Source organism: Akebia trifoliata, chromosome 14 (genome assembly GCF_017979445.1).
Source record: "Akebia trifoliata isolate Shusen 1 chromosome 14, ASM1797944v1, whole genome shotgun sequence".
NCBI classification, from domain to species: Eukaryota; Viridiplantae; Streptophyta; class Magnoliopsida; order Ranunculales; family Lardizabalaceae; genus Akebia; species Akebia trifoliata.
In genome coordinates, this window is record NC_141388.1 from 10,396,426 (window position 1) to 10,418,287 (window position 21,862).

At 32.4% G+C, this 21,862-nt stretch overlaps 1 protein-coding gene across 5 annotated transcripts; it reads left to right on the plus strand.

Moving 5' to 3' along the window:
- Positions 1-4,841: 4,841 nt before the first annotated feature.
- LOC147386180 (ARM repeat superfamily protein) lies at positions 4,842-20,270 on the plus strand. 5 transcript variants are annotated; one of them, XR_015171770.1, is made up of 10 exons: positions 4,842-4,990; positions 5,062-5,578; positions 5,660-5,746; positions 6,931-7,121; positions 8,413-8,608; positions 9,806-9,870; positions 11,101-11,202; positions 11,291-11,390; positions 14,186-14,257; positions 20,180-20,270. XR_015171770.1 is itself a non-coding variant. In XM_086422663.1 (9 exons), the coding sequence occupies exons 1-9, from the start codon at positions 4,950-4,952 to the stop codon at positions 14,201-14,203; spliced, it is 1,317 nt and encodes a 438-aa protein (XP_086278789.1). In that variant the 5' UTR covers positions 4,842-4,949; the 3' UTR covers positions 14,204-16,886. The 5 variants fall into 5 exon arrangements, 2 of the variants coding, with proteins under 2 accessions (XP_086278789.1, XP_086278790.1); XR_015171769.1 differs by lacking the exon at positions 20,180-20,270 and adding an exon at positions 17,142-17,556; XR_015171768.1 differs by lacking the exon at positions 20,180-20,270 and adding an exon at positions 16,647-16,886.
- The last annotated feature ends 1,592 nt before the right edge of the window (positions 20,271-21,862 follow it).

A 21,862-nucleotide genomic window follows, 5' to 3' on the forward strand; every position in this document is an offset into this window, starting at 1 on the left:
TACAAAAAAAAAAACTTGTGAATTCCTTCTTGAATAGCAATAGAGATATCACCCCCCTCTCCCCTCTCTCTAGTCTCTTTTGTAAGTCATAATTAAAAAAATCTTCAGATTTCTAATAAGATGTTAATCAATTGAAGATTTTATGTTTCAACATTTGCATTTGAATATCTTAGAAGCAATAATAATGAAAAAAAAAAACTTAATTTTTTTAAAATTAAGGTTGGATTTTGGAGGTGTATTTGTAGAGAGAGGTGCGAAATAGATCTTAGTAACCAATAATGGTAACCAACGACAGTGCTATATAAGAGTTTAATGGGTAAATTTGAATATGGATTTAGTGAATTCTGGTACATGGAGGATAAAGATTAAATTAAGAGGAAGGATAATCAAGAATCTTGTACTCCATCAAGCAAGAAGGGGAGTCGATGATTTATATGCAGAGAGAGAGAGAGAGAGAGAGAGAGAGAGAGAGAGATTTGTTCTAGGAATAAATTATTTTGAAATGGGATAAGTTCACCATGTAAAATGATTTGATATTAAAGGGATGTGTCACTTATGTTGCCTATCGCATTGGTCATAATAATTTGATTTTTAGCTAGTTCTTGCTCCAGCATGACAGTTCCATTCAAAGAAGGGCGGTGTACCACGATACTTTTTGTTTCGTCGAGCCCTACTTTGATATTTGGTTTGATGGTCGCACATGCAAAATATCTAATAAATTAAATCGATAGATTAAATTATAATGATTAAGTTGTTTCAATCAATATCTTAATGTATAAGTGGTTGGATGTTATTTATTTAACAACTTAACATCTTAGTTGTTTTCAAGGGAGGTGCTAGGATTTTCTTGGAGGGGGGTGGGAGCAAACTATATTTACGTGAGAAGGTTGAAGAATTTGAAGATGATTGGTATTTTGAGAGAAAATTCACTGGATTTTGATTAGGGATTGAAGAGAATGGCATTTAGGTCAGTTTTATTCGACTACGAGAGAAGATTTAAGTAATCAGGAGATTAAGGCAAGTTTCACAACAATGGGTTGAAGACGAGGTTAAAAAATAAATTTGTTGTACAAGAAACAAAATATTAAGGGTTTTTTTTTTTTTTTTTTCTTCTTTGGTGTTTAAGTTCATTTTGTTAATCTAAAAATGTAGAACAAGGTCATAGGAGGCAAGCCATTAGTTAGAAACATTTGGTATCTCAAATATTCACTAAAATGAGGGGCATAACATCATCAATTTGAAAACATAGGGTATCTCAAGTATTTGGCAGCCGTTACCAGCTGTTCACCACTCCTCCCTTCTTGCCTATTTCGCTAGCATGACTCCTCTTTAAAATTTCATTCAAATCCTTAGTACCACATAAAGAAATTTTAAAGACTTTTGACAGATAAACTACTTCCTATTCGATGGTTTTAACAAAAGCCTATCTCAAATAGTCACTAAGATGGGGGAGGGAATATCACACAAAAATTGTGAGCGAGTGCAAGAAAATTTTAAAGTTTCGCATCATCAATATGAAAACATAGGGTGTCTCAAGTATTCACCGAGAGGATTGTTAAAATTACCCACAAAATTGAAGGGGGCAAAGTGCCACATCACATCACAGTTTGAAAACACAAGGGGTGTCTGAAATATTCATTAAAAATAAAAAGATGCCTAAATCACCCAAAATATACGAGGGCGTAACATGTCATAATTAATATTGAGCTTAAGGTTGCTTAATTGCATCTATATTTGCACTTGATTTACCTTATGAGAAACTTTATACATCCAGTCCTTTCATGCATCCCTATCAAAATACCGTAGAATCGATAGATCAATCGATGAAGGTTGCGACAAACATATTAAGTGAGTTTGATGGACCTCCACATGATATCTTTAGGTGTATCAAAATTTTAAAGCGAGAAGAACTAGTTTCTTTGTCTGCTTTACAATAGACACAACAACCCATGTATAAAGATGACTCAAGTTAGGTGAAGTGGTGGGGTTTGCTCAAAGAGAGATTATTTGTTTCTTGATTGAATTCAATCTTGGTCGAATCTCTTGATCTCTACCGAGATTGTAGGGATTTAACCTTAACTATGCTTATACTGGATACATTTCCTAATAAAAAATAGAGCTCTATATGCTATGCTTCAAGTCAAGCAAGAGTCCCTCATGCCTCTCAAGGATGACTAATGGGACCATTTTTTACCATCTTAAGAGGACGCTATTTAAGATCTCCTTTGACACTCTAATATCCTTGAGATTATGCAATCTTACGATAAGTCATATGATTATTCATATGTACTTAGTCACGCTCATGCAAAGAATTCAAAACAAAACACAAAAAATTAATTAATTCCCAAAACAGTGCACTATTAAAATTATTAAAATTATCATTTTCGGAATAACTATTTTTTACCAAATCAATAAAATAGAATGAACCTTGTTGACACTATACTTTTACATTAAATTAGCATGAGAATAAGAGAGAGAAAATGGTATTTCTGATTTAAAAAAATATCAAAACATTGTTCATTTTATTTTTTACCAGTTTGGTAAGAAACTTATTTTTGAAAATGGTAGATTACCCTTTTTGATAAATCTGCCTATTTTTTTCCTCTTCTTTTTTCATCTTCTTAAGCAAAATAAAAGCTTGTTGATATAAAACCCTAAATCAAAACATGAAAGTAATAAATATAAGAGAAATAACACAAACACACAAGAATTAATGTGGCTTAATTGGGCTTACACTTAAATGAGAAAGATTCAATGCTATAAGTAAGAAATTGATCATTTGTCCTTAACCTAAATTACTAAGGATATCTATAATTTCAAACTGAAGGGGAACCTTTAAATTACCTTTTTTTTTCCTTGGTAGGTGACAAAATCTTTGTTTCATTGGACTTCATCAACATTCAAAGAATACAAACAAATAATGTTCTCGGGTTCCTAACCAAAATCCAACGTGTTCAACCTCCAAAAATATCATATTTTGTAATTGGGATTTGAATTAGGGCATCCAATGGATAGTCAAAAGTTCGAATCCGTATTAAAAAAATCAGACATTACCCATAAAATTCAGATACATTTTTCCTATTCAAAACTTTTTGGATACAAATTTGGCTATTGGTTCACTGTATCCAATAACATTTGATTCGATATTCTATATTTATTATATTAAATATTTTATTTTACAGAAAAAGGGATTTCTTTTGAGTCCTTGATATATTGTATTTCATACTTCCACTCTCATTCATCTTCATCTTTAAGATTTATGACCAAGGCAAGCAGGGGTGGAGCCAGGATTTTGCTCATGTGGGGGCAACCAAGAGTAGAAAAAAATTGTGGGGATAATTAAGAGTGCAAAAAATAGTTGTGGGGGCAACTAAGTGTGTAAAAAAATAAATTGTGGGGGCAATAATGGCAAATTTCTTTATCTGCAACTAAATTTGTCGCGATAGCACACTAACCCATAGAATTTGAAAACTCTTGTGGGGGCAAGTGCCCCCACTCTAAATCCACCCCTGAAGGTAAGAGATGTTGATCATCTTCTCCGATAAGTGTCTGTCTGATGGAAAGTCTCGACTATGGGTTTAGGGTAGAAAAATCACTATTTTACAATGTGAGTAACTCAACATTTATCTCCTCATCATTCCCTCCTCAATTGATTCAAAGATTGCGATAAAAGGGATCCCTTCGTCTCCTCCTTTGATTATTTTTCATTGAGACCTTGTCTCCAATGATTGAAGGTAAGAATCACCTACCCCCCTCTCTATCACTCTTTCTATTTTTCTGCCATTAAAGCTCTTTTTTGAATTGTTTTTTCTCAATTTCTTTTATGCAACTTTTCCTTGAGAGTATGTTTGATTAGAAGGATTTTGATTTTCCATGAAAAATGAAATATATGGGAAAAAGGGCAGGTGGGAATTTTTTACTATTTTTATTTTTGTTTTGTTTTGTTTTTGTGTGCATGTGAGTTTGATTACCTATCAAAAAAAAAAAAAAAAACATGTATGACAAGGTGAGGGAAGGAGAGAGACAAGGTGAGAGATAGAGAGAGAGAGAGAGAGAGAGAGAGAGAGATGCCCACCAACAACGATGGTATTGGTGATGGTTGGCGGTGGTTGCGATGGTAATAGTGGTTGTATTGAGAAGAAAAAGAAAGGGAAAAAGATTTTTAGGGTTTAAAATTTGGGGATAGAGTTTGATAGTGAATTTCACTTTTTCCATTGGTATAGATTGAAAAATGACATCTAACCTTACTTAATTTTGAGATGAGGTGAGAATCCAATTTTCATGAAAAAAATCCAATTGAACGCATGGAAAATACCATTTTTTTTCATAGCCAATTGCACACACGCTAAATTTATTATGAAGGAAAAACAAATTCAAACCCCCCATTCTATCTCCCTCTTGCTTAGTTGGACTGCAAGCTCGCTTATAAAATCCTTACTCCCAATCAGTTCGAACCAGTTGTTATTTAATAGGATAATCGGATTTGAATTCAAATAGTATTTAAAAATATCGATCAAATTTGGATTCGAATTCAGATATCGTATAATTTTTTTTTCAAATTCAAATTCAAATATATTTGTTTCCTAATCGATAATTATTCAATAGCCCTAATTTGAATATTGTAGAAAATAATTTTTTTTGAGGATGAAGGGTACAAATATTACAGTATCTCATGATTAATTTATAAATCACCGAATAATTTATCAATTCGCCAATTTAACCGGCTAGTCCCTTATCCCAAGAATTTTACAATTTTTTTTCGGTAAAATAAGGGGAATTTCTTGACTATTCTCGTAAGGGACCACTGAGGATGTGTACCGACCGTAAAGAGGTAGTATTTTAAGTATAGTAGGATGGAAACTACTCAATAGTTGCCCCAACTTAAAGGAAAAACGAACCAATTCAGACTTCAGGACTTCAGGTCCCATTCGAGGCGAAAAGAGTCCAAAATGGCCAAAGGTTCCTCTGTTATCCGTCACGAACTCATACGGTAATCTCTCGCTGTCTCTCTCCATCGATCTTCAAAGTTTAATCTCAGTTTTTTTTTCTTCCTGCAATTAGGTTATCTGAACCAATCCGAGAGTCTCTTTCGAAAACGCATTACAGTCCACCAGAAGGAACAAATGTCTCTGTTAAGTCCATGCTTGAATCACTACTACCTAATAAGAACTCTGAAGAAGATATTCTAACAGAAATTAGGGATTTCTGTTTATGTTGCGCTGCATTAGCTTCAGTTGAAGGTGAAAGGGAAGATTGTTTGCTCTCATGGATTCCCGAAAAACTTTCAACTGCGGCGAAGTTGTCTTTCCAAGAGCTTTCGAGAGCTTTTTTCCGCGATTTAGATGGAAAAGAATCGAAGAAGATAGCCGAATTTGGTGTGGATTTTCGTTCGATTTCGGATGAGAGGAAATTGGTGGTGGAATTGATGCCTGCGGTGTTTCCTTTGCTGAAAGGGACTATTAAAGAAAGTTCTATCGATACTGCGGATGATGGTGATGAGATCTCTGCTGCTTCTGCGAGGGCTCCGGTTGCTTACGCTATTGTGGCTTCTTATCAGTTTAGATGGTTTGTTACACAGGTTCGAGTCAGCTCTTATGTGGTGAATTTAGATTTTGTTTTTGTATTTTGTTGTTTTTTGTGATTTGTTATTGTCTTTCAGGTAGATTATCCTCATTTGGGGAAATTATGCTCTTTGGTGATTCCTTGTGCATTGACAGCTCTCGATCACTGGTCGCCTGGAGTGAAAGTATGTGCTTACTACGTATTCCCTTTTCATTGCTACTTTTTCACACTTGTGGATTCTTATTTTGATTCAATTTGCGTAAAACATTATGATTGCATTGTCTTCCATTAGTTCTTTACCTTCATATGGAATTCTTATTATCCGCGAGTTCCCCATAATTGTTTTTGATAATCAAATATTTTTACGGAAGTAAAAAAAAAAACTGTTCAAGTTTTGGGAAGTGAATTTCCTGTTTTGAATGAAGTGGTTGTTCATCTTGGGTGATTTTAGGGCATCTTGATTCGGGTTCTTTGTATTTGGATGGAGGAGATGATTTGCGAAACTCCTTGTTAAATTTTTGTTTGGCTTCTTGAGGTTTAGTAAGAACCCTTTCACTAACCATGGGCGGATTTACAGTGGGTGCGCTTGCCCCCACAAGAATTTTTCAAGTCCAAGGATGTATGAGCTATTGTGACGGATAAACAAAAGATCCACCGCTATTGCCCTCACAAAAAAATTTCCCCACAAAAAAATTTCCACTCTTTAGTTGCCCCCACGTGGAAATCTTGGTTCCACTCCTGACTAACCATTTCATTATTATAGTTTTGTGCTGTTTCTGACTCCCTTCAATCCAGTCGTATTGATCAGAAAATATGTTTATAACTCTAAAATAATATTCTTGATGCGTTTATTAGCTTATCATGTGTATATTTGTTTATATGTGCCATATCCAAAAATCAAAGGTTTCCTTAAATGTATGCGTTAGTGCTTAATATAAGTACTAATCTTTCTCTTAGAGTCTGTGCTGCCGACCACCATTCTACTCATAAAACCCCAACAAGCAAAAGACTATTTTTTTTGCACTTCTTAATCTGAAATCCGATATATTCACCATCTATGAGCACCCCATAAAGAGTTTGCCAATCTTCTTTAAGGCTGCCCCAATAATTACCGAGTCAATTACCTCATTTAACTATGTGAAAAGCTTGTAAATTAATGTTGTAGTTTCTTCAAATAGACCAATTGCTAGTCTTCAACCATTGGTGATGTGTACTTTTTATTTCTAATTTATGCTTCAATTGCTTTGTCCTAAATATTTGAATATTGTTTGCGTCAGCACCACCATTGTTGAATGGCAGTAATCATGGTTGGTTGTTTTCAAATAATTATTACAGTGGCAAGTAACTTTTTTCTTTGTTTGACTTCAGGGGCAGGGTATGGTTAGTTTTATACATCTCGCAAAGAATGTGAATGCTGCTGAACTAGGTTGGTATGAAGATGTGATCCTTGATATATGCTGTCGGAATATTGCTTCTACTGATGAGCTATGGCACCATGTGGTTGAGATGTCAGTACTCTTGGTGATTTGTTTCCAAGGAAAGAACCCTCGTAGCTCATGGTATGTTTTATTAGAGTTCAAACCTAGTGATAGTTTATGGCATTCATGGTTGTAAATTGTAAGTTGTAATTATCATTCTGTTTGGGAAGTTCTCAGTCGAGATATCTCACTTCTGTGAGGTGATAAGACTGCATCATTGTAGTATGTAATATGTATCATCTAGTACCAAAAAATTAGTGCAAGTAATTAGAACCTGACTTTTAGTTCATTTTTATAAACAATTGGGTTATCCACTAAACATAGTAATTCTTTGAAGTAACATGAGAATTTACCTGGGGACATGTAAGACAATGCAATTCGCAGTCTTCATCATGAGTGTCAAACGTCATACCCATACCTTTGCATCGATACCCATCATATATTTTTTTTCCCAATGTATCGTTCCATCTTTTTCAAGGCATCTGGTTCTGCCCTAGACACTGAATGTGACCAAGATTTTAGACCCCGTGGATAATGGATCCAAAACTTTCATTTGAAGGTGATGTTTGGCATGTTGAATCAATTTTCTTTAATCCTTTTCCTAGCACTAGTTTTTACCGGGGTTTCATACTGAGTCATTTGATAATAGCTGTTTACATGGTAAGAGTTTCTTTAATCTTCCATTGTAAGAGTTTTTTTTTAATCTTCCTTTCTGTCATATCGTTGCTATTTGAATTTTATAAGTTTGTAGTAGTTACAGAATGAAGAGGAAGACTGAAGTCTGGGTAATGTCGTGCATGCAGCAGGATCTTGATCCCCCCTATTTGACAGCTCAGATTTTCATCCAAAGATAATTACCTGGGCCATAAGCCAACTGATTGGATGCACTTACCATCTGCTCTACATATTTTTCTTGAATGTCGATATATTTTTGTTCATGATTTGAAAGAACATCATAGAGTAGATGGTTTGGAGCTTAGAATCATCCAGTTAGTTGGTTTTGAAGATTGCATTGGTGGCCATAACATTCTTGCTGATGGAAACTGGACCAAACTTTTGACAATAGGACAAAGAATGAACAAATGGATTATGATCCCTTACCATGGAAAGGAATCTACTACTCCTCCACCCTGTCAAGTTACTCCTATTTCCACTGATTCAAGTCTTTTTCCAAACTAAATCTTCTGAATTCACGGACCATTAGCTTTGGATTACTGAGTTAGTCATGGTTTTATGTTTTCACCACTCTTAACCACTCAACACTTAGCTCCAGCTAATGTACTATGTCTGTACATTAGTCTCCATCATCAATTGTTCCTTGGTGTGCATTTTTCCCTTGCTATATGTTTAGCATTATTTTCTTTTTGCGTAGGTTTGAAAGGATGATGAACGAGATGTTAAGTCACTTGGAGCGTCAGCCGAGAGATAATAAACGCCGTACAGCATGGCTTGAATTTATTGAGCCAGTTTTTAACAGCATGGGGCTTGTCTTATTAGCCCATTTCAGGCGCATTTTTCCACTTCTGTTTCAGTGGATGCATGCTGATGATGATAAAACAGTTATACTGGTAAGAATTTCTAACATCTTCCTGTACAAGAAAAGATGAATGTTTTAATTAAACATAAAGATTTTCTAGCGGTTCAGATATAATGATGGAATTTGTACTACAGCCCACTGGATCTGGAAAATGTTTCTGTCAAGGTCCTCTTGTTCCCATGGTTCTGCTTTAGTAACTTGAGCTATAACAATGAAATTAACCAAGCCCAAGTTGTTGGATAAGGCTTCAATGATAATGAGTTATAGCAATTAATTACATGGCTATTGGTCTTCTCACACCAAATACTGTTCAACATAAATATTGTTGTTGACTTTTAATGCCCATTTCTGACAGCTACTATCTCACAAGAACTTTTGTGAGGTTTTGATAGTAAATAAATAATATTTTATGTTTTCCTAACAGTTTATAATATAAATTACATTTGCTAGTAAAACATTGATGACATTAATAAAAAGAACTAGGAAAGAAAAGCATGTGATAACCAATACAACCATCATAATGGAGAACAATGGTCAAGGTCGCAGGTGCCAACTAGCTTGGTTGGTAAAGTCTTTGGGTGATGATACCAAAGACCTGGGTTCAAATCCTGCCAGCACTGAGTTACTGAACTCATTAAAAACAGGCTTACCAATCCAAAAAAATAAAAACAAAAGGCAAAAAACAAAAAAACAATGGTTAAGGTCAATGATCTTAATTCTTTTTAACTTTTTCAATTATATTATTTAGAGCCGTGTCATATCCTGCATTTCTGGGATAGTTCATATCTTGTAACCAGAGAGCATCTATGTTTCTCCTTTGTTAGTTTGGTGGGTCGTCATTGGAAAATTATGGGTTGGGTTGCCACCATGAAGTCGGAAAACATAGCTTCTAGCAGTTGGTGGCAAGAAGAAGAATGTTTATCATTACAGATTGAAAAATATAAAAAATTGTGAAGGTGGTTGTGGGAATATCCAATGATCAGAATTGAGGCAATAGGAATGCCAGTTGATGCAGTAGAGTATCTATGAACACATTTTATTATATGATGTAGTAAAGTATCTACATGAAATCGTTTTATTTTATGACATAATCGGTGTCACTTTATGTGCTTTATCATGAACCTGTTGGGAGCAAAACAAAAATAATCTGATCTGGAATTCTTGTTTGCTGGAACTGATGTTATTTCCACCAAGGACGAAGAATTAAAAATTTTCCATTGCCTAACAGGTTCTTGAACGGGTCCATACAATTACAAAGCTGACGTGGACCAGGAACTCACCTTATATTGGAAGGTGAGCTTGAATGAATAACCAGGTTTCATTCTCAGTAGAATGTACAGTCTCCTGAAATTATCTATTCTTCAGTTTTATTTTATTATATCTGAGTGAAGATAGAGTTGAATGTGAAAATGAGGTTACTATAGTTACCCCAATATTTGGTATGGTGAGGAGGATGGTTTATTTTAGTGTATGGGCTTTTGGATAGTTATTTCTTTGGGCATGATTCTTCTCAGTTAATTTGCCTTGGATTTATTTATACCAATATTAGCTATTAAAAAAGAATTAAAGAAATTATTCTATCGAAAGAAAGAAAGAAAAGGAATCAAATAATCAAACTAGTTTTCTCTGAAGATCTGCTTGATGTGCCACTCCCATGTTGAAAGTTCACTCTAGCTCCCACTTTGGAACTCTTGTTTGTCCCTACTCCAGCCACGCCTGTGAATGTGAGCCTGACAAAGCTATAGATGCGGTAACGTGAAGGAAGACGTGGAGGTACTGAAATAGGAGTTGGGGTGAAATTGATGTGGGAGTGACACTTTCAGTAGAAGCATCCTGCAACTAACAAAACTGTATTATTATTTTTAGTATCTAATTTTCTGTTTTTGTGTAAATAAAGACGAGGTAATTGGATTGAATAGAGTTCTAAGTTCTTGCCCAAAATTGACATTTATTAAGCACAATTGTCAAAAAGTTGATGTGTAGCATTTTCCTAAATAGAAAAAAACTTGTGTGTTATCCTAGATAGAAAGAACATTAGATTTTCATTATGGTGTTTTATGAAAATGGCTGAGTATTTTGCAAAAATTATTGAACCGACAGTGTCTTTTTTATACATATTTTCAAAAGTGACCATATACCCAATTTCATATTTACATTTTTTGTCACAAAAATGGTTGTCTGATGTATGGTCCACATTTCCAATTTATTTATACTTTTTTACCTTCCTGTGGACCTGCATTCAACTCAATGGCATGAAGGTAAATGTTCATTAAATTGTCCGTATAATGACCCTCCTAGGTAACCGTTTTCATAATGGAAAATAATAATTATGGAATTAGGTGTATACATCACCTGGCTTCAAAACTGCCTCCACTGTCTAATTATAACCTGTTTTAACTTCTCTATGAACTACCATCACATAGTTGCTTTCCAGTCCACAGTTGTTTTACTTTTGTACATGTAGTATCTGAATCCCTTTTGTTGTGCTTATCAAATATATTTTTCTGCTCATTTTACCTTCAGATTGGTAGATGAGCTTGCTATTACTTACAAGGAAGCAGCATTGAAAAAGGCTTGTGAAGAAATCCGGAGACATGTTCTTCAGATATTGATCTTGCTCCAGAAGTAATCAGCTAATATTTATCTAGAAAAACATGACTATTCTTACTGCAATGTGTTTTTTGATCTAATGTTTTCTTCTTTTCTTTCCAAGATGCAAGGGCCTGCAATTTGAAGTAGCTTGGGAGAAGCACATTGGAGATCCAAACTTGACCACCCTTGCCCAAACCTTTTGTAGAGAAAATACAGCTATGGTAAATAATTGTGTTATTCTTACTTTTATAAGATAGGGGATAGGGCTACTACCATGGGTTCAAAACTCGGTTTGACATCTTGTTTCGGACATGAATGAGACTGAGTTGTCTTGAACGAGTCAACTCGTCTCGAATGAGATAAAACATTTAATTAGGTTTATAATTATTTTTTCATATATAATTGTGTGAAAATAATTATAATTTTTTTTTCTCCATAAAATATGCTGGATTAGAAGATATTTAGTCATAAAATCATATTTTCTTTATATAATAAATATTTAAATTCTAAAAAAATTGAGTTATTTTAATCAAAATATACAAAATTCCGGTTGACTCAGCCAAGATTTTCAAATATTGTCTTTGTGTCATCTCGTTTATCTCACGAGATATTGTGAAGCCTGAGACGCTAGTAAATCCGTCTCGCTGTTGAACGAAACTGAGATTTGAAACCATGGCTACTACTTATGAAGTAAATTCGAAGGATGACATGTGCACTTAGATAAGTTGGTAAATGCTTGAGGAGAGTTGATCCCATGACATAGGTTCGAATCCCATTGAACCCACATTCACCTCCATTAACCACTAACCCATTGCTTGCCTAGAAAATAAAATAATAACAATAATTGGAATTTAAAACTTTAATACATTCAAAAGTAAAACTGATACAGCATATAACAATATTAAATGGACCAGTTAAAATTTGAAGTACTTACAAATAAAACTCGTACTTTGAAATAAAATAAGATTTCTAAAATTGGTTTTTGATGGTCGGATAAGGTGATTAGAGAAGATGGTCGGAGAATTCCCTTGTCCCCTAGTCTTAAGGGAATTGTCTCTTTTATAGAGACGGAATTGAAAATAAAACTTTGAACTCCGCATAGTATTTGGGTACGTGTCTGAATTATATTAAAATGAAGGTTTTGGATTTACTATTTATAATTTTCTGGATTCAAATAATTGAGAGTCACAAGGTGACTGACACTATTGAATAGTATTTTTTGTCGGGAATCTTACTATTACACATTGTTTTCTCTTTTGTTTTGAGAGAAAATGACAAATTGACATGGAATTGGCGTGTGCTTTGCTTGTGTTGAAGTGTGAAAACTGTGAGACTTGATGATGTGGCTGTTGACTTGTATAAGAACTAACTATGAGACTTGATGATGTGGCTACTGACTTGTATAAGAACTGTTGATGATATTTCAATAATTTTTTGGAAAATGACCAAGAGGGAAAAGTCCTTCGCAGTCATCTTCATTTACTTGTGTGAAATCATCTAGAGGATCATCGTCGTCATCCTCGTTACCTGAGACTTGAGAAAGAGTTTCAAGGAGGTGCTTGCGCATTTCTGCTCTAGAAGTAGCACCAGCTAGGCGAGATTGTAATTGCGACTTTGCCAATGGAAATTCTGAAGAACTGGGAGATTGTATTTTGGAAAACTAGGGGTGATTATAAAGTCAAGATGTATGCTTTCTCTAGTAGCTTTATCATACCTGAGATTAACCTACCATTTTACTTTGAATTTGCGAGAAAGGAATGGATGATGTTGGAATTGAGATGGAGCACCTAGACTGTATTCCCAACATGAGATCTATGCAAGGGAAAGTTGAGAAAAGAAGAGGAGCAAATTGGGGATTTTATAAAGTATATCTGGAGCGATGTAATTTTGTATGAATAACTGGAAACCTTCATGAACTGGAGGAGGCATAATTGCAAGAATGGGGCCATACTAGTTCCACCAATCGACAAACCAATTGGGGATTTGCATTTTGAATTGGCCATTGAAGAGAAAAAAATCAAGAGTGGTTATATTGATCATTTTGAAAGGTAAAATAATTAAATCGAGCTTTTTGATAATCCCAGTAATTGTAAAATTGAGGATTGAAAGGCTGGGAAATTTTTTTCATGTTATTAGGATTTTGCCTTCAAGCTGAGAGGGTTAAAATTCTAAGAATCTGGCATTTGGAATATGAAATCCTTGTAGGATTGGCTTTATCTAGAACATGGGTTATTAATGCAGAGTCAATATCAACTAGAATAAACTCATAAAATTGTTGATTCTTTGTGGGAATGGAAGTAATAAATTGATTGGGTTTGACAAAAATTGTTCGGGCAATAAGCTTTGGATACAATTTTTCTAATTTTGGTTCAATCTGAAAAATTGGAAACAAATTAGGCTTGTAAGTATATTGAGGTTTTAAGGAGAATGTTGGGACATATTCTGTTTCAGCTTCAAAATGGGACAGAGAAGATGATGGTGATGCTGTCATGGATTGGGCATAGGTCTTAGGAGAACTTGTTGACCCTAGCACTTGAAACCTGTTTGAGGGAGTACTAGGAGAACTGAATTGAGATGGGTTAACAGGAATAGGTTTTGAAGAGATTGGAGTTGTCATGGCATAAGAACTTTTTGACTTGGGTTTAATTGGAGAAACAAGAGGTTTCTAAGCCATCTGATTTTCCTTGTAAAAATTATCTGTTAAGAAAGTTTGGAATTGAATTAGTTTCTCCTTTTATATATTTTATTTTGAAATAAAAAATTAAAATAATTGCTTGCCACCTGGCAAAAATATGTTTTGAAGCTATATTTTACATTTTTTTCTAAAACAAACTTGGTAGATTTACAATCAACTCTTAAAAGAAATTCTTGATTCAAAAGATCTTGGAATTTGGAAATACATAATACAATGGACAAAATTTCATTTTTAACTGTTGAGTATTTTTGTTGTGTTGGATTCTAAGCACCTAATTGAAATCTGACTAATTGTTCTTTATTGTTTTTTTACTTGTTTTAGAATTCCACCATATCCTAATTCATTGGCATCTGTTTCTACGATCTTTGGGAGACTTGGATCTGGAATAATCAGGCAAGGGATATCTTTTAATCTTTTTTTTAGTTTTCTAACTGTGTCGGTGTGTGCTTGGCTCCATTATGGGGCTTTCTTTCGTAATCTTTGAAATAATGGTTTTGCTATTATATATAAATCTTGATAAAAATCACTAAAATAATTTAAACTTCTAGACAATCTTTGTAATTATTTTTTATCTTTAATTTCATCTAAAAATTTATCAGCAAACTTTAAAGATCTTTCTATAGGAATGATTGTACCATTATGAATGTTATGTCCCAAAAACTTGATCTTTGTTTGGAATAAGACTATTTTTGGGCTAGATACACGTAATTCATGATTTTTAATTGTATACAAGAATAATTCTAGATGTTTCCAATGTTGATCAATTGATTTTGTGTACATTAGTACATCATTTATATAAACTATTATAAACTTGGAATATTGATTGAAAATGTCATTCATTATTCTTTGGAATTCACTCGGGGCATTTTTTAATCTAAATAGCATTACATTCTATTCGTAATGTCCAAATGGTACTGTAAAGATTGTCTTGTATCTATCTTAGAAACTTGAACTTGCCAAAATTCTGATTTCATATCAAATTTGGAAAAAATTGAAACATCATATAGTCTATTTAATAAATCTGTTTTGTTGGGGGATTAGACATCTAATCCATTTTAATGCTTCATTCAATGGTTTATAATTGATTACTAGTCTGGGTGCACCCCTTTCTAATTCTTTGTCTTATTAATTGTTTTTCTAATAAATCTTTGATTTCTTTTTTGCAATATTCTAGAGTTTCTTTATTCATTTGAATTGATCTTGTTTTTGTTTTGATTGATTTTTCCTAGAAATTAGGTTCATAAGGAAGATCAACTATATGTTCTTTCCTATGCCAGAAAGCATTAGGAAGATTAGAACAAACTTGTTTTTCTAAGTGTGTTTTAAATTCTTGAATGTTGTTTATCATAATTGGATTTTTTAATTGATCTTCTATTTATCAGAAATTGACTTCTTGTTTTAGTAATTTTAAATATTTCTCTTCTTCTTATTAAGTTCGTAGAACTTGTAATTGATTTTCTTTTGATAAGATTTAAATCTCTTTCTTATGATTCTTGAATAAATTTGAAATGTACTTCTTGATTTAAGAGTATACATTTAAGACATGTTCTGTCAACTATGAAGGGTTGAATTAAGGCTAAAAATGGTGTTCCTAAAATTACAAACTTGTTCAGATTTCATACTAATATGAATTGGGTTTTTATGCAAATACCTTGGTTGCATATGTGAACATTTGATAGTTTATATTTTATTTTTAAACTTGAGCTGTCTACTGTTGATGGTCCTTCTGAGGTTTTTTCAAAATATTTTGTTGGAATTATTTCTTCTTGTATGCAGTTTAAATCTGCTCGAGTCTATTAAAGCTATTATTTCAACTATGAATTTTTTATTAATGACTAGTTGAATATTTACAAATCATTTTTGATAATTTGATCTTATTTATTATTTGTATAAAATTTTCTTCTTCTATTGGTTCTTCCTTTTGTTTTATTTTTTTAGTATTAAAGCTAAGTTTATAATTTAAAACTTCAATTTGTTCTTGTTGAGATTTACAAATTTATTTTAATTCCTTGATTTCTTATTTGACATGATTTATTTATGTCTGTAATTCTTGAATTGTTAGTTCTTTTATCGGTTATTTATAAAAAAATTTAAAGATATTTTGTAAGTTATAGCTAGCATGTTGAGGATTTATATTTTTTTCTTTATTTATTAAATGTCTTAATTGTATTAGATATTCTTTTTGTATTTCTGGGTTTACTATTTTATCTACATATTTAAATAAAAGTTTTTGTTCTCTGGTGAGTACTATAACAAATTTTTTGTTGCAATGACAACTCTTATTACAGTTTTTTAATCGAGAGTTATTAAAATGTTCTTCACAATATTGCTCTTCATTATTGCTTGAGGAATCTAATTCATCTATTTCATAGGCTGAGTTTTCATTACTTGTGTAATCATAATTTATCATTAAATTGGCTAGTTGATTTTTTAATTGTTCACCTATTTCTAATTCATTTATTTTCTGTTTACCTCTACATTGGTTCTTGTAATGTCCTGCTTTTCTGCACATATAACATGTAGGAATTTTTCTAGATTTGTTATCTATCAGTTTTCTAGTATTGCGTTTTGTGGGTTGGTGAACTAGATAGTTTTTAAGAATTTTTTTGTTTATTTTGTTTGAAAAATTGCGATTAGAAAATTTTGAGTTGTTGAACTTTTAGGATTTGTAAAATCTTCTCTACTTCTGGCCCCTAATTTTTCTTTTGAAGCGAGACAAAGACTTAATTGGGGGTAAGCCACATTGTTCACAAAATTGACCATGTTCAAGTTTTTGTTGAAGGCGTAAATCGTTACAAAGCTGAAGACCTTCAGCATGGATGAAAGAGATTAATTAGTCGTATGTTAAATTGGCATAAAGAATATTACTATTGTTGAGACTTCTAATTTTGGTACAGACTTTTCGACAAATAGAGCTGGGAGATCAGTGATGAATTTTTCTTTCCAAATTTTTTGATATTGACTCTGCATTAATAAGAAAATTTCTAGATTTGTTACCTACTAGTTTTCTAGTATTGTGTTATGTGGGTTTGTGAACTGGTTTGTTTTTGAAGGATTTTTTGTATATTTTGTTTGAAAAATCGCGATTAGAAAATTTTGAGTTGAACTTATAGGATTTGTAAAATTTTCTTTGCTTCTAGACTCTAATTTTTTATTTATTTATTTATTTATTTTTGGAGCAAGGCAAAGATTTAATTCGGGGTAAATCACATTGTTCACAAAATTGACCAAGTTTTTGTCTATTGGAGAATTTATCTTGTTTGAGTTTTTGTTGAAGGTGTAAATCATTACAGAGCTGAAGATCTTCAAGCATGGATGAAAGAGATTAATTGGTTGTATGTTAAATTGGAATAATGAATATTACCATTTTTGAGATTTCTAATTTTGGTATCAGAATCATTTTCAATTTTGTCATATTATCTTTATGGTAGCCAAAAGGTGTCTCTCAATCCCTGAAGACAGGTATTGAGACGTAAAAGGTACCAAACTAGTAATAGTTGAGATAAATACCGATTATACCAAAGATAATATTAAAAAATTTAGATGCTCATAACTGTACTTGTCCAACTTAAAAAAATAAGATTTTCATAAAATTAATTTTATGTTATAAGCTTAATGTTTCGTTTGACCAATAGTTGTGTATCCCTTTAGCTATAGAACAATGGTGGTACGGGAATAAACCATTGATAGTCCGGGAATTATTAAATTTATCATCATAAAATGAATTCAATAGTTAAACTTATTTCAAGAAAGTCAAGTTCGGAGTTTACCAATCCTGATGTTTTTAATATGGAAGAATATTCAATTAATGATATGAAAAATAATTTATTTAATTGGAATATTCCAAAACTATCAATTTCACAAATTTATGAAAAAAGAAACGTTCTTTCAAAATCAGATTTTACAATTAAAGTTTGTGAACAACCAATTCCTCTAAGTTCAGTACAACAAATAATTAAATTATTCTCTTATAAATCCATATTAAAATACATCTAAAATTAACACAAATTTTTACATATAGGATTAATACAAGTAGGAATTTAACCATTAACAAAAATAGGATTAAAGGCTATTATTTTATTATGTCTTAGAGATAGATGACATCAAATATTTTCAGACTCCCTCTTAAGAATAATGGAATCAAGTTTGTGCGAAAGGTCAATCTATTTTGATAATTTCACAATTTTGTTATTAGACTCTGGAATAATGAAAGTTTTATATTTAAACATTCAAACCTTGGGTTATAATATGATTTTAGGATCACAATCATTAGCCTTAGTTTTCATATTAATTTAAAAGACTATGCAAACGACAATTAATCCAGCAACTTAACAAAAACACTTACCACAACGTGAAACATTGTTATTACAAAGTAACATTCATAGGTCAAATAAATTTGCCCCAAAGACAATTAAATGGAAAACATTATTTTACCTGATAGTTGGAAACTTGAAGGAGGAACTCTTTAAGAAAAAATAGAAAATCAAGAAATTGAGTCAATCTTCCAGTACCTAGATGAAAATGTTGAATTAACATTTTCTTCTACAAAAATATCAGTTACTATTACAAATGATAATTCGTCTGTCACCTCCATTCCATTTTCAATTCCAAAGACACATCTCATTGAACAAACTAATTAAGATGTTAAATTAAAAGGTGCCAAAAACACAATTCCAATAGCCTATTAGAAAACAACCAAGATCTGTATATCGAGAAAATTCTCCCAATTCTTCTCCAACTCAATAACAAATGGAAGACGACAAATTTTTTCTCAAATACATGTCATATCAAAATTTGTAATAAATAAACTACAAATTCAAATGGAATATAATTTCACCCAAAATTAACAAAAAGAAGAATTTGAAGATTATTAAGAAAAAAACAAACCTAGGTTTAGTCATTTTATTATCAATATTTACACAAAGAAGAAATTATAGTTCCTTTTCTTGACTAGTACATTACTCATTTTAAACCAAGAACCATTATAAAACACAAGAATGTTAACATTATTAAACAAAATGCATGGGATATTCCTCAAGGAGGAACTCTAAACTTTGTCCATCCCCCTCCACTAAATGAAATAGTCATCCCTACGAAAAGATACAGTATTAGGATCTCTATATAAAATAATTCAATATAAGGATCTCGATCAAGAACCAAAATGTAGTGACAAATAATATTATGAAATAAAAATAATTACACTAATAGATATGTAAATTCTATAGGAGAACAATTAATTAGAATTGAACATTTATTAACTTCTGATAGGCAACCACTGCCAGTCCAATCTACAATTAGAACTACTACTTATAAAAGTGATGATAAACCAATTTTTGTTCCATATGACATTCCTAAAAATTTAAGGACTATCCCAAATGAAACAGATATGTTGAAGGAAATCATTCTTAAATTAGTCCAATTAGATCTTAAGGAAAAAAAAAAATAACATTAGACTAAATTCCAGAAGAATTATTATTTGACTCCTCAGACTCAGAATCTCTCAATCTCAATCAATTAATTGACCAATTTACAAAATCAGACAATTTTGAAATTCATATGGCCAAATCTTAGCCGAGATATATCCGTTCAATTCTTCCAAATTATTATAAAAGACCCAGTCCAGTAGATACCTAATATGAGGAAAGGAAAATTATGACACAATCAAGTTATGATGGAAAAACGTTCCATGAGTGGAACATTGATGGATTAACATAATATAATATTTTAAATCTTCTTCAAGAAATGGCTATGGTTGCTATTGCAGCCCATCCTTATATCACAGATAATCAAATTGCTCAACGAATTATTTCAAGTTTTATCGGTTAATTAAAAGGTTGGTGGGATAACTATGTTACCCCTGAGCAACAAACATTTATTTTAAATGAAACAAAAACTACCACCAGAGCAACCGCAATCAACGATGAATATAGGAGATGCAGTCCCTACGTTAATTTTTGCTATTGCCAAACATTTTATAGGAGATCCTCATCAATACAAAGATCATACTTCTGAAGTTCTTACTAACCTTAAGTGTCACAAGTTACATCATTTCCGATGATATAAAGATGTATTTCTTACCAAAGTCATGCTTCGTAGTGATTGTAGTCGAAGGTTTTGGAAAGAAAAATTCGTCACTATTCTCCCAACTCTATTTGCCCAAAAAGTCCTTACCAAAATTATAATAATTTGGATTAAATATTGGGTTGATCTTATGAACATAATTATCATATATTTTACTTCGTTGGTTCCTATGAATCCAGTTGCCAATAAACTTTTTATTTTTATTTTTTTAAAATACTATTATTATGGATGCAGGTTGCTTAGTGACGAATCATGTGGGAGAATCTGAAAATTTCATATACGAGCATGTGAATCGGTAGATTCGGTACTAATTACTTGAAGAGCATGAATACCTTTTTTTAAAGATCGGTTAGCCTGTTTTTTTTTAATAAGTTCAATATTTCCGTGCATGAATTGAATACTTGTTTTCCTTTTGTAATTGTAGAATGATTGATTAAGCGCACGAGTAGTGGTGCAATTTGGTTCGGTTCAAGGTCAAATTGGAACTGAACCAACATAGGTTGGTCCACTAAATAAGAGTCAGAATCGAATCCAATCAAAGTGAAATAAGGTCGGTTTTGTTGTATTCCATATTTTTAACCGAATCGCAATTTGTTTCAAACCAAATCAAACCAATCCAAAAGCTATCTGTTTGATTTGGTTTTCGGTTTGAACCGACCCAAGTTGCACCCCAACTCACAAGGGTTAAGTTGTTTAGTTGAGATGGCAAAAACTTATTTGACTAGGGTTTCTCTCTTGTTTCTGGGAACTAAAAAAATTGCCACGTGGAGACCTGATTTGGTCCACTATTCAAAAGACATGAGGCCAGTGCAACATGTGGTACATTTTAAGTAATATAAATTTATAAGAAATTTGATTTCAAGGGCCAGGATCCAATCATTTGCAGGAGATCACATCCATCAAACGGTTATAACTATCTGATCTCTTACCCTCATTTTTAATCATAAAAAAGGATGATTAGGGTCATCTGATGATATTGATCTATGGTAAAAAAGATCATATCCGTGGATGTCTCTTATCAAGGGTAAAGTGCCACTGGGCATAATTTATTTCAACTTAGAAGGACTTCGATGTCAGCGAATTTTAAGGCTAACTTTCCAAAACATCCCCTGAAATTTGTAAAATTCCAGTTTCAGCGCATTATATTTAAAGTTTTAACAAGAAAATTAATCTGAGTTAAATTACAAAAAAAATACCATTTTAAAAAACATGTTAAGATACAACGATTCCAATCTCCTGATTATAATTAGTTATTTTGAAAAAATAGGAACGTGAGAAAAATAAAGATTTATAACTAGAAATTAAAGATGAGGGCATTTAGTCATTGTCAATTAATCAATTAGAATAGACTGAAGTCAAGGGGCATGTCATGGGTTTAAGTGTATTTTAAATATTAATCAAAAGTTGGAGGAGGTATGTGTAAATACCAAGAGAATTTAGAGGCCTAGTTCCGTATTTTAGTTTGAAGTGAACTCCGTGTCAGCTTCAAAATCCAATTCCTTTCTATCCTATTATTAGGAAGTAGAATTAGAAGACAGGTACCTAATGTTTTTTTTGGTTATAAATAGCGGACTTTAGTTATGTTAGCACGTCATCAATCGTTTTGTCCTCTCAATCTACTTTTTGCTCCCAAACAGTTCTTGTTCCCATTTCTTTGTTTTTTTTATTCTACTCTTTTTGGTTTGAGAGATCCATCATGAAGAATCAGAGTAGAAGAATTTGTACAGAGACTAATACTCAGATATTTAACGAGAAAGAATTTGCCATGGCCAAAGAAGAACACGATGAGAATAAGGAGGAGGTAGTGCTGCCATATATTAATGATGACATCATCTTCGATGTCTTTATTAGACTTCCAGTCGATATGCTCTACGAAAAAGTTAGATATCAATGTAAAAAATGGTCTACTATAATATC

Excerpts from the sequence above, each read along its gene's own strand:
- LOC147386180 (XM_086422663.1), top strand. The coding sequence starts at position 4,950 with ATGGCCAAAGGTTCCTCTGTTATCCGTCACGAACTCATACG. Across the intron at positions 5,579-5,659 it reads TTAGATGGTTTGTTACACAG|GTAGATTATCCTCATTTGGG; the intron begins GTTCGAGTCAGC and ends ATTGTCTTTCAG. Across the intron at positions 7,122-8,412 it reads AAGAACCCTCGTAGCTCATG|GTTTGAAAGGATGATGAACG; the intron begins GTATGTTTTATT and ends CTTTTTGCGTAG.